The sequence below is a fragment of the Monopterus albus genome, unplaced genomic scaffold (assembly GCF_001952655.1).
Source record: "Monopterus albus unplaced genomic scaffold, M_albus_1.0 scaffold26.1, whole genome shotgun sequence".
NCBI lineage: Eukaryota > Metazoa > Chordata > Actinopteri > Synbranchiformes > Synbranchidae > Monopterus > Monopterus albus.
The window spans coordinates 1,564,586-1,577,232 of record NW_018127906.1 but is presented as its reverse complement, the minus strand read 5'-3'; the positions used below and the strand labels follow the sequence as shown (position 1 = coordinate 1,577,232).

Below are 12,647 nucleotides of genomic sequence, written 5' to 3'. Positions count from 1 at the left end.
GCAGCTGACCAGAGCAGTAGTCAAAACATGAAGAAAATAATGTGTGTGAATGTTGATTATGTGGTGTGTATCTAAAAACATACAGGACATTCAGGGACATGTCCGAACAGTAAGCCTCGGAAAATGTTATGATTAAGATTACGGCTGAGCATATCATGCTACTAGCAATATTCATCCTGCCGGCAGACTCTGCAAATCTAGTGACCTTGGCCTAGATGCAGCCTGCAGAACTCATGACAATGAACTGAGCATTTAACAGCCTGAGCAAGACATCCTGGCTACACTAACATTTTCTAATACAACAGATCTCTAATCACTATCTATCTATCTATCTAAGAAATTACCTAACACTAAATCGTGAAAGCCTGTAACACCCTTTCACCTCTCGTCCCTCATCTGGCTGAGGAGGGCGTCAATGATCAGACGTCGATGTAGGCTCACTGCCAGTGGATCAGAATAGACCTAGGCTGTGTCCGAAACCGCATACTGTGACAGTACGTACTGAAAGAGATTAAGTACCTACTTACTGACCGTTAAAACAGTAGGTACTGTATAGTATGAAGCCTGGTAGTATGAATGAGATTCGGACGTACTACATCCGCCATGTTGATACATCACGTGACATACGTTTTCATAGCAGCGTCTTCTTCGTTGGATAACTCCTCTCCCGGGGCATCATGGGATAGTGAAGTGTCCATCGTATGCACACTGCAAAATCCAACCGGAAGCAGTAGGTCATCCGGGTACTTTTCGCCTACTGTTTTTGGAATACTACGAATCCGGACATACTACTCGCCTCGCCTACTGCTTTTCGCCTACTATACAGTATGGTAGTAGGCGGTTTCGGACGCAGCCCTAGCCGCTTGTTGCGTGGTGACGTCACATTCTGTTTCCGGGTCCAAACATCGGTTCGTTCTCCTCCTCTCCATTCGCCACAGTGTTGTGTTCCCCGTCGCTTCAGTACGTCTGAGTCAAAAATCAGGATCAGACAGAGACACATAGTTCCCGCTGTAGGAGGAGCCATGTCGGGCGCCTCAGTTCCCGCAGTGTAAATCCCGTTCAAGTTGCCATGATCCAGGTGAGCTCCTCTCCAGCTTGGATCCACATGCACTGTAACGCTCCTGGTTCAGTCATCAGTACAAGTGAAGAGAAACCAGGTGCTGATCTATAACCTAATACTGTAAAACAGCACTAGCATTAGCTCCATGTGACAGCGATTAGCTAACGGGCTAGTGCTAATGCTAGCTCGTTTTGGTGACTGTGCACTTAGCCGCACAATTATCGTTAGCTTGCTCATCAATTTTAGAAATGATTGGTCCTTGGTGTCCGATAGAGACAGACAAAAGCACCTTATTAACCTTATTTTTAGCCATCCAACAATTAATCTGAAGAAGATTAATCTTTTGACAACCAGTTTGTCATTTTAAGAAAAAGCATCAACTTCTTAAATATGAACATTTTCTTAGTGCATAAAACAAACGATATGAATGATACGTTTCTTACATTCTAATCTATAATTGATTTTATCCTGTAAAAGATAATAAGAGGTGGGGCACTTAATTAAGTTTTATTTGTAAACTTCCCAAACACAGCAAAAAAAATAATTTCACTGCACTTTACATCATAGGATCAAGACCTTTCAGTACTCACAGAGAGAACCCAAGTCCCAGTTAACCAGACATACATTTGCCAAAGCAACCAGACAGTCTTACTGCAAATGAAAAAGTACCGTTTGAAAAGCTCCTGAGTGGCGGGAGAAGAGGGACTCCTGCTGGGTCTAGTCCCTGTTCAGAGGGGTTCCAGATGAAGGGTCTGGTCTCCCTGAATTCTATTTAGTGTTTGTACAAAATAAGCAGATATGATGAGGAGGCTATTGAAGAAATAAATTCATGAATCTCCACTATGTATAAATCCCTTAATTATTTTAAGGGAGTTTTGCAGGAGTGAGAAATGTGTAGTGATCATTCATTAAATCGTCTGTCTCAAATCACGGTGTTACTTGCGTCTGTATCTGACCTCTGACCTGTGTCACCATTAAAACCTGCTGTATCCTGGACTGCACCTGTTTACCCGTGTGTGTGTTTGCACCTGTCCTCACCATGTTAAACTGAGCGGGGTCAATGACAAGCATCCGGATAAAAATCAGCTCATGTGTTCTTGTTTCTTATCAGCTCTTTAATTTCCTGTGGCAGCTTCTTTCTTCATCAGAGAAAATCATGACAGGAGCTCCGTCAGATGGAAAAGCAAACAGGAAGTGAATGAAAAGCTCACAGTTTTTCCTTTATGAGGAACCAGTAACTGCAAACACTGGAGTTATTAGCATTAGCTTTTATATGACAACAGAAACCATGTTGTATCACACAGGACGAGTCATGGCCTCAATTAGCTCACTGTTCATCAGACAGGAACGTAGTGTCCTCAGCTCCCTTTTTATGAATTCCACATCTGAATGTCTCTGTGTGCAGGTCGAGATGTTTGGTTGAAGAGTAAAAATGCTTTTCATACAAACAACTCTTAGCTTCGGGCTAACCTCCAGCTAACATAGACTGTCCTGAGCTAATCTATAGGCCTACCTCCCTGAACCGAACCATGAACTAACAAAAATCCTTGAGCTATTACAAACCCTGTACTGACAAATCCTTAAAACCTGAGCTTAAATTAACCACCACCAAATCCAAACTCAGAGCGAATCATGAACCTAAATCTCCAGCTAACCTGAATCCCAACTTAAACTACACTCTTAGCAAAACCTAAACCCAGAGGGGGAAAGTAACTAAGTACATTTACTCAAATTTTGAGGTGTGTACTTTACTCAAATATTGTCATTTTTTTGCTACTTCATACTTCGACTTGATTTTACTGAAAAATATTGTACATTTTATTCACTACATGTATTTGATAACTTTAGTTACTAGTTCCTTTCCAGAATCAGATGAATCAAACCAAACCCAGTAGAACCATCATTCTCTATTGATCCCAGTGGGAAATCCATCAGCTACCCAGCAGGATGGAAAGTACTTCACAGTATAAGTATATAAGGTAGTTACCACCACCTCCACCTTCACCAGCTGCAGCATTAAATGTGATGTATGCAATAATATATCAATAATTGTAGTATAATAATATGATGTGCATTCATGTGTAATGTGCTATTCTGCATTGAGTACTTTTACTTTTGGTACTTGAAGTATATTTTATGCTAATACCAAAGTGCTAAGACCCCGATCAAACAGTTTGAGCAGTGTGTGCCTAATGCTTCAGCTGAGTGTTAATTACATCCTGTGACAGCGGATCACAGCGGCTTCAGAACTTTTCCTGCTTTGAAATATGAAGCAAGGCTGACAGTGGGTGTCACTAATCTGAGTGTGTGCAGTCATCAAAGGTCTGGGTTTCACCTCTGATGTGGTCGTGGCTGGAACCAGTAGGAAACAGCCAGGGCTTTAACTCAGAGCCTCTGAGGCTGATTTATGGTAAATGAGTAGGGGGGGGGAGCATCAGGTTTAGGGTATATTGCCTGTAAAACTGCCACTATCACTATCAGTGGCGGAGAGGAACTACATACATTTACTCCAGTGCAGTTCTTTGTTACAAATTTGAGGTACTTTTTGTGCCACTTTGTGCTTCTTCTCCACTACATTTCAGAGGGAAATATTGTACTTTTCATTGCACTACATTTAGAGAGCTGCAGTTACAAATATAGATTTTTGCACAGAAAACATGAAGAGTTTTGAAACATGATGCTGGTTCTAGACTCAAACTGCTGCTGCAGTTAAGAGCTGAACTGATCAGTTGGTTTAGAGGATTTGATGCTTTTCTTTTTAATTATTTTTATGATGCTTATTTCTTTTTAATAATGTTGAGGCTTACTTTAGAAGGTGTCACTTCTGTTTAATTTTAACACACATTTTTCTTAACATTTCACATAGTTTTTACGAGCCAGTCAGTGGATTAATCCAAACTGTTAGGACCAACAGCAACATGCTGCTAACGACCTGATAATATAATGCACAGTAACCAACATGGGCTAGTTTTCTGAATTGAGTGCTTTTACTTTTAAGTCTATATTTTAACTTGTGACAGAGTATTTTTACAGTGTGGTATTAACTTAAGTAAGGCTCTGGACTACTTTCCCACAAACCACAGGGTCTGACTCTGCTGTTTGTGGGCAGCAGACACGCTGATCGGTCAAACGTGTGAACATATTGTGTTGTTTGTGAAGCTGTAGTTGAGTTGATACCGGTGACTTCATCGTGGTTTGGTTTAAGGACACAAGATGTGAAAGTATATATTGACTTTACATTTTTTTAAGACTAAATCTTCTTCACCTACTGCACTTTCCTGTTTTCAGATACCTAATGTCTCTAAGCAGGGGCGGACTGTGAAACTAGTTGGCCCCTGGGCATGGCCAAGTCAAAGGCCCCCAACCTCCTACAGACAGAGAGACGGAATAACTGGTGACCATTTTTCTCTATTTCTTGTCAATCTGTCACTCTTTGCAGTTGTTTTGACTTTTTGTAGTTTGTGACTGTGTGTGGTTGTTATGCTTTTATTATTGCTAACTGGTGTGTGCCTTTGTCGGAAATTTGCCTCTTTGTGGTTGTTTCAAACTTCAAACAGAGGTTCTGGACCAGGGGCCTCTCTAAATCCTCAGGCCCCTGAGCCCCAGTAGGCCACCTCACTAAATCGTTCATGTCTCTAAACCATAAGAAAAACTGAGAAAGTGACACCATCCATGATAAAAGACTATGGAATCCAGCTAAAAGCTCTGTAAGAAGTTAGCTTTGTTAAATTATTTCCAAAGTCAACAATGAACTTTACATGTTTTGCATGTTAACTTTTAAATTTTATATTCTTTTATTAAGTCTGGTTTTATTAGACCTTTTATCTTAATAAAGATCCACATCTTTAATTATCCTTCACAGATTTAGACCATTTTCTACTTTGTTCAGAAACTGAAACAACTCTTCATCACTTTCAGATTTTTTATGGTTTTTATATTTAGGTATATATAAATAGCACTAGTGGCCTGTGAATGATTAGTAAAACTGAATGTGCTTTTAATAGTCAAATGCTGTGCTGCTTATGGTGTATGCTCTTAATCCGGCTGAGCTCAGTGGTTAAATGTACACATAACACATATTTTGTTTTATATTAAAATGAATACTTATTCTCTCAGTAACAGATTTTATTTATTAAATTATCATTAATTCATGTGGAATTCAATAAGAGCATTGAGTCAAAATGTGATGTACATTAAAATATTAAAATTATCATAGGGAAAATATATTTTGTTTTAATATAATTTTACTCCATTTCAGGTTTTTACATATTTATATCTGCAATTTTATCATCTGTGTTTTGTGTCATCAGTAATGAAAGAAGTACTCAGTCTTTAGCAAAAGTAGAAAAACCAGTGTACAAATACTGTTACAAGTAAATGTCCTGCATTCAGCATTTTATTTAAGTAAAAGTTTCCGAGGTATTAGCATCAAAATACCCTTAAATGATAGTAAATGTACTTAGTTACGTTCCATCACTGTGCTCCATCATCGCTGCACCTTCAGCCTTTTTGTTCATTTTAATAGGAACCTTTTAGCGGCAGGAACCTTCATTGGGACGTTGTCCCCAACCGGAAGGTCGCCACGATCACACTGTCCCTCCAGCTAAAACATCTGTGTTCGTTTACATGCCGAGAATGAGAGATAGATTTATGTAAAGCAAAGTGAAATTAGTTTGTTTCTTCTTTCCAACAGCAGAAGACAGACGCGAAGTGAAGGAAGCGGCTGATTCCAGGTCAGTGTTTACTTCGTGTCTTTGGACGAAACGACGCTAAGACGGTGAACAACAGACAAACCCGACAGTCTGAGTTCAGATACAAACATTTATTCCAAAGAGAAAAGAGGCTGTGACACGTGTTGAATGTCTCGGATTCACACAGTGAACTGCGTCAAAGCGCTGAATTAGTCCCATGAGACCCCGAGGGGCGTCACATGGAACAGACGACACGGGGCACTGTCACGCTGACAGCGTAGGAAGACCTGCACGTCCTGAGCTCCCTTCATTACGCTAAAGAAGCTGTAATCTGCCGAGGAACCGTCGGTCCCTCCTTGAATTTACGATCCGAAGTGGCTCGTTTTAGGCTGGGAGACAGATTGTTCCACGGAAACGGCGCAGCTGCGGAGTAAAGACGCCACATCTGGAACAAAGCCAAATTAATTATAAACTGTCTCAGGTCGTTTTAAGCAGGTCTACAGTTGGTTTTTCAACCAGGAGTTGGAAGCAGAGTCAAAGCCTGGAGATGAGAAAGTTTTAAGAAGAAACTGATGTTAATCTCTTTTCATAATCACCGTTTATATACATTTCCCGCCTCATTTTTATTCTCTCTTCCTTCTTTCCATCTATGTTTCTCTCCACTGCAGGATGGAGCTTACATCTTTACTTCATGACCTTCATCTTCCCGCCTCCTCGGAGAAGCCACGCCCCTCTCCCGCCCTCCCTCGAATCACAGAGCTTCTGTCTCAGCTGCAGGTGAAGCTGACAGGTGCATCTTCAGACTCTGAAACAAACTCCCTGATTGGTGGTATGGAGCACCTCCTCCAAGCAGCAGATTCTCATGGGCTGTTCTCAGCCAATAAGGTGCCAGAACAGGAGGAGGGTTGGTGGGCGGAGCTTCAGGTGGCATACGGCTCTCTGATCAGTGTTCTGATTGGCTATGCTGCTTTGCCGCTCTGTGAGGACAACTGTAGCTCTCTGCCAGCTGCAGCCTATGAGAGCGTCCCGAGCCGAGTCATCCCAGTGTGCTCTGCCCTCAGAGTGCTGCTGGGAACTTTAGGAAACTGGGAGAGAGGGGGTGGAGCCAGATGGGGATTGACTGGTCTGCTGCTGGCCATGGCTCCACCTGTGTGTGTCTTCGCTGTGACCCATTTCCAGGTGAGTCTAGAAGGAAAAGTCTGAGCATTGCTTATCACCTTGTCCACATCCCAGGCTCAGGGCTGATGTCAGACCTGATCTGACCAGATCAGGGAAACTTCAGCTGTGATGTGAACTTGTTGGCGTATATTGACACAGACATTGTGGCTGCAGCTGGTTGAAGAGCGTTGCAACACTGTGTGGTTAATACAGGTTGTCAGCTATTCAGGGTTTGTAGTAAATTGGCTTAAACGTCAAAACTGCTCTGCCAGAAAAAGGTGGACTGCTCCCTCTGGGTTGGCAGTGAGTTGCTGCCCCAAATGAAGGACTTTAAGTATCTTGGGGTCTTGTTCACGAGTGGGGGATTGACAGGCGGGTAGGGGCAGCATCAGCAGTAATCCAGATGTTATACCAGGCCGTCGCGGTGAAGAAGGAGCTGAGCCGAAAGGCAAAACTCTCACCTTACCGGTCAGTCTACGCTCCATCTCTCATCTATGGCCACAAGCTGTGGGTAGTGACTGAAATAATAAGATCACGAATACAAGCAGCTGTAATGAGTTTCTTTCGTAGGGTGGCCGGTCTCAGCCTTAGAGATAGGGTGCGAAGCACAGACATCCGAAAGGGGCTCGGAGTAGAACCGCTGCTCCTTCACATCAAAAGGAGCCAGTTGGTTCGAGCATCTTATTAGGATGCCTTCAGAGCGCCTCCCTTTGGTGGTCTTCCATGCATGTCCAACTAGTAGGAGACTCCCAGGCAGACCCAGAACATGCTAGAGAGATTATACATCTCATCTGGCCAGGGAATGCCATGGAATCCTGCCAGAAGAGCTGGTAACATTTTGCTGGGAGAGAGGGACGTCTGGACTACCTTACTGAACCTGCTGCCACCCTGACCCGACCTTGGATAAGTGTTGGAAAATGGATGGATGGATCAAAGCTGCATTTACTAAGACACAGTCTGACAACCCCTGTGTAGTACAGAGCGTGGTGTCTCCCAGCTACACCCCCCGCCTCCTGCCGGCCACCAGTAGTCATGTCAAACAGACATGGAGGAGCTCTGGCCAGCTAAACGTCTGAACCAGCGGCTGCCAGAGGGAAGAGGTGGCGTCTTTAGCACAGAGAGAGTGGGACAAAGAAAGAGCAACAACCAGGGTTAACATGGGTTTGGCTGTTTGACATGGAGAGGGTTAAAGGCAGCCAGAGGACTCAGACTGGATTCAGATGTGGTGTTCTTCCTTCTGGATGTGTTAGCATCTAAAGCTAACCTGTTTGTTTTGGTAGCATTAGCCGCCTAGCATGGTCAGGATTTTACCTTTGTGTTGAATTAATATGATTTTAATTTGGGAGGAACTGGAGCTTTGTGTAACATCAGCAGTAACCAGAGTGTTTTACTGGACTGACACAGTTATTGTTAGCCAGCTAATGCTAGCTTCAGACTGGAGGCTGTAGTTTGTACAGTTTGTCCCAACGAGGCATCCGTAGTTCACATCAGCTAACAGGACATGATGGGAGGGGCAGAGTCTCCCTGGAGCCTCCGGGCTGAAGAGGCGTTCGGAGCGGAGCTCTGAGTTGCACGGTTAGACTGGGAGCTGTTGAATGTCAGGGACTTCACCCACTGCTGAGGTGATGGAGAAGGGAAAATGATGTGAAGAGGTGTAGACGGCTGGGACGCTGTTTAAAGAACAACTTTATTGTTAAACCAACGCCGTCTCAGGTCGTGGCCTACGTCAGGGTCCTGGAACTGTTGATGTGTTTCAGTGTCTTCCTCTGTGTCCCTGTTCAGGATCAGGTGTGGACCAGCTCGTCTTCCAGGGTGGCGGCACAGACCCTGCATGAGGCGCTGCTGCGGGCGGGGGACTGGCGGGACTCTGCCCACCTCCTGATGGGGGACAGGGGTGAGGACGAAGAGGAGGAGGGGAAGAGCAGGGGGATTCTGGGAGGTGTCCTGGATGTCCTGCAGCCTCAGCTCAGCAGGTGAGAGACAGCAGCTGGTCCCTGGGTCAGTGCCGGACCAAAGTGCAGCTTTGAGCTACTTGTAATTTAAAAGTGTATTTTCATTCTTTGCTACTTTATGCTTCTGCTGCTCTTTCATTTAAAGAACTGTGCTTTGTACTGACGGTGTACAGTGTGCCGAATCACAGTACGTGTTCTAATCATGCTGAAGCTGCAACTCTCGCTGCTCGTCACATGAGTGATCTGAACAACATCTGGCCCGATTTTAAGCTCAGAGCCATGTCTATCTAGCTTTATAGAGTATTGCTATATTGCTGTACTGGTACTTTTATATAGTGCAGGATCTGAGTACTTCATCCTCTGCTCTGTCTCTGCAAACAGCCGAGAACATGGCGTCATAACAGGCGGTGGTTTAACAACACGTCAGATCTGAGTGAGCACATCAGGCTGCTCCCACTGAGCCTGTAGGTTCTGACGTCGTCTGGTTTATTACTCTGGTCTTGTCACGCGTCTCCTCCGGTTCTGTTCAGATCCGGTTTAGTAGGAGGGCAGAGGCAGCTCCGTCTCTGTTGACGTGGTTCAAACTCAGCTGTTACCGATTTTGTTTCGTGTTTTTGTTCGATTGTATCAAAGTTTGTGTCCTGATGGAATCATTTGTCTGACCTTGGGGCTGTTGCAGGGACTCGTGGCAGCGCTGTGAAGCCGTGAAGCTGGTTTTTGCCTGGACTCTGCTGCAGGTCAGTTTTCACACATTTACACACCCCATCAGTTTAGTGTTGTGGCCAGACAGTACATAAAAAACGATGTGGTGCAAACACAAACAACAGCCAAAACAAAGCTCCACTTTGGTCTCTTAGTACCAGGTTTCCCAGACGCCTTGCTGTGAACGCCGTACTTGTTCAGTCTTTTTCTAACCGTGCTGTCGTGAGCCGTGTGATGATGTGATGAAGCTCTTTGCTGGCCGTACTTGTTCAGTCTTTTTCTAACCATACTGTCATGAGCCGTGTGCTGATGTGATGAAGCTCTTGGCTTCTTATGTACATCTCTGACCATTAAACCACCTGACCTCTGTCTGATGACCCCACTGTCACTGGGGTTATCAGACAGTGTTTGTTAATGCACCTTTAATGTTTTGTCCCTGGGGGGCCACTGTACTCAGACTTCATATTTTTGAAGACTGTCCTAATGGTCTGCGCAGGTGACTCGCCCCTCTCTCTCCCTTCACCTGCCTCGCCTCCTCCCCCCCTCCCTTCTCTTCAACGACCACTACAAACCAGAGAACTGCATGCTGGGAGTTCGCTGTCTGCATCACATTGTGCTCAACACGGTAACAACAACAACACACACAGAGTTTGTATTGAACTGCTGAGCAGAACCATCTTCTGATGACGTGGTGGTGATGTGTGCAGCCTGCTGCGGATCTCCGACAGTTCAACAGAGCAGACGTCGTCTACCAGGCCTTATTCAAACACCTGTACACCACAGAGGCTGCTGTCGTACAGGTAACGCACTGCTTCCACAAAAGTCTTCACGTTTCCACCCTCTCCCTCATGTGCTTCTGTGGGGGTGGGCGGGGTCAGTGTTCAGGACCAGTGAGACCAGTCTGGGCTGAGCTATGAGGACAGCGTGCTGGTTCTTTGCCTTTAGTCCCGGTCAGCGGCAGACAGGCAGCTCTGTGTCAGGCTACATACCTGTGTACAGCTTCCAGGTGACAGCAATGATTGAACTCTGAGGTTGTTTAGTGCTGTGAACCTTCTGTCTGCAGCTGGTCCTGCTTGGTCTCCTGGATCTGCTGCTAGTTTTGGAGAAGCCCCCCTCCTCGCTCGCTCTCTCCTGCACACGGAGGAAGCCCTGTCGCCATGACGATGTCCTGCGACTGATCCTGACACACATGGAGGTGGAGCACAAGGTGGCGATGCGACGTATCTACGCCTCTGCCCTGCCTCTTTATATAGACAGGTGAGTTTGGTTTTCACACCTGGTGCAGGTTAATGGCGGGTTTCTGCAGGTTTAGAAGTAGCACAGCGAGGATACTCTGTTCAGTCCCAGTCTGAGCAGCAGTGGGAGAAGTACTGAGATGATTTACTTCAGTAGAAGTAGCAGTACCACAGTGTTAAAGTACTCTGTTACAAAGAGTCCTGCACTCAAAATGTTACTTAAGCAAACATACTACAAGTAAAAGTCCTCATTATACAGAAGGTCACATTTAACATTGTCTATCACATTTTAGGATCATGATGGCTGATAGGTTATTATGTTCATCACTTTTAATGTTCCAGCTGGTTTTAACCAGCTTATATGCATTTAATTTGAAGTAGTGCTTGGTAGCTTCCACCAGGGATCAGTAGACGCTGATAATTTGACTACTGTATGCTCTTTACCTGATTCTGAAAAGTAACTAAAGCTGTAAAATAAAGGTAGTGGAGTAAAAAGTACAATATTTACCCAAAATTTTGTGAAATCAAAGTACAAAGTAGCACAAAATGAAATTAGTACAGATACCTCAAAATTCTATTTAAGTTCAGTATTTGAGCAAATGTACTTAGTTACTTTCCACCACTGAGTATGTATACAAGTACTGATACAACTATTTAGTAAAAATGCAGTATTTCTTCTATAATAATTCACCATAAAAGTTTAGAGCATTTTATTTCTGTGAGATCTCATCACTTCCTGGTTGTAATCAAACCAGACGCGCCGGCGGCGGCCACAGAGCAACACAGGGTCATGTGTGTAAACAAGTGTGGTGGTGCCAGTCCGACATTTGGACGCACTTTCCCACGAAGACAGATTATAGTTAGTCGTCTTGTTTCTGGGTCTCAGGTGCGTTTATTTTGTGTGCGGTGCAGGATGGGTGTGGCAGTGTGCAGACACCTGCGGCGGCTGGACCGGGTGGTACTGGGATACCTGGAGATCAGAGATCCACCTGAAGAGACAAACCGGCTGAAGATCCTGGAGGCGCTGCAGAAAACGGCGAGAGCGGCCTGGCCCCGGTAAGAACCCTGACCCGGACCTAAACCTGGTTCTCGTCTGAACCCTGAAAAGGGACCAGAGGTCCTCGCATGTGGACGACAGCAGACTTGGTACAACACAGATTTACTTATTTTAAACTGTCCAGTGTTGAAGATGATCTGTGAGGAGTGGAGTTTATTTTTTCTAATTTGGTCATGATTTCTCGTTTTTCTTTGAGCACTTCTCTTCGATGTGCTCTGATAAAATCATTTCTCTGTGTGATGCACATCACCACCACAGGGATGTCGGGTTGGTTTTTACAGCGCATCACAGCTCACATACTGTTTGTGCGACTGTTGTTATACAGACAAAACTCCACCAACACCGACCTAAACAAACGTACGGTTGACCGTTGGTGACTGAGCCCAGATGGTTTGTGTGGAAACGTCAGCTCCTGTAGTGAACCCGTGTGTGTGTGTGTGTGTGTGTCAGGATGGAGTGCCGGGTTAACACATTGCTGCGTTGCTTGTTGAAGCTGCTGGTTAACGTCTCTGCGGACTCTCAGCTCGGTGACTCAGTCAAACGGAAGCTGCTGAGTGAAGCCAAGCTCTGTATCAAACTGCTGGATGCCGGCTCACGTGGAAAAATCCAGGTGCGTTTACCTGCACACTAGACCCCAGGTGTGTCAGTTAGTGCAGTCTGTGGTGCAGATGTTTGACTGCCGTACTGTCTCTCAGCAGGTAGACAGCGGCTGCTGCAGCCCTGATGTGCTGTGTTGCCTAGCGAATGTAACCGTGATGACGGAGAGGTGATGCGGACACCCGGCTCTGCTGT

General features: G+C 44.9%; 1 protein-coding gene across 4 annotated transcripts; it reads left to right on the top strand.

Annotated features, from left to right (window-relative positions):
• The first annotated feature begins 850 nt into the window (after window positions 1-850).
• On the top strand, window positions 851-12,545 carry tti2 (TELO2 interacting protein 2). Of its 4 annotated transcripts, XM_020595096.1 has the most exons (11): window positions 851-1,078; window positions 4,349-4,454; window positions 5,754-5,793; window positions 6,420-6,930; window positions 8,692-8,882; window positions 9,541-9,598; window positions 10,060-10,188; window positions 10,271-10,363; window positions 10,627-10,820; window positions 11,711-11,854; window positions 12,306-12,545. In XM_020595096.1, the coding sequence occupies exons 1-11, from the start codon at window positions 1,070-1,072 to the stop codon at window positions 12,484-12,486; spliced, it is 1,656 nt and encodes a 551-aa protein (XP_020450752.1). In that variant the 5' UTR covers window positions 851-1,069; the 3' UTR covers window positions 12,487-12,545. The 4 variants fall into 4 exon arrangements, with proteins under 4 accessions (XP_020450752.1, XP_020450754.1, XP_020450755.1 ...); XM_020595098.1 differs by lacking the exon at window positions 4,349-4,454; XM_020595097.1 differs by lacking the exons at window positions 851-1,078; window positions 4,349-4,454 and adding an exon at window positions 1,100-1,157.
• Window positions 12,546-12,647: the final 102 nt, after the last annotated feature.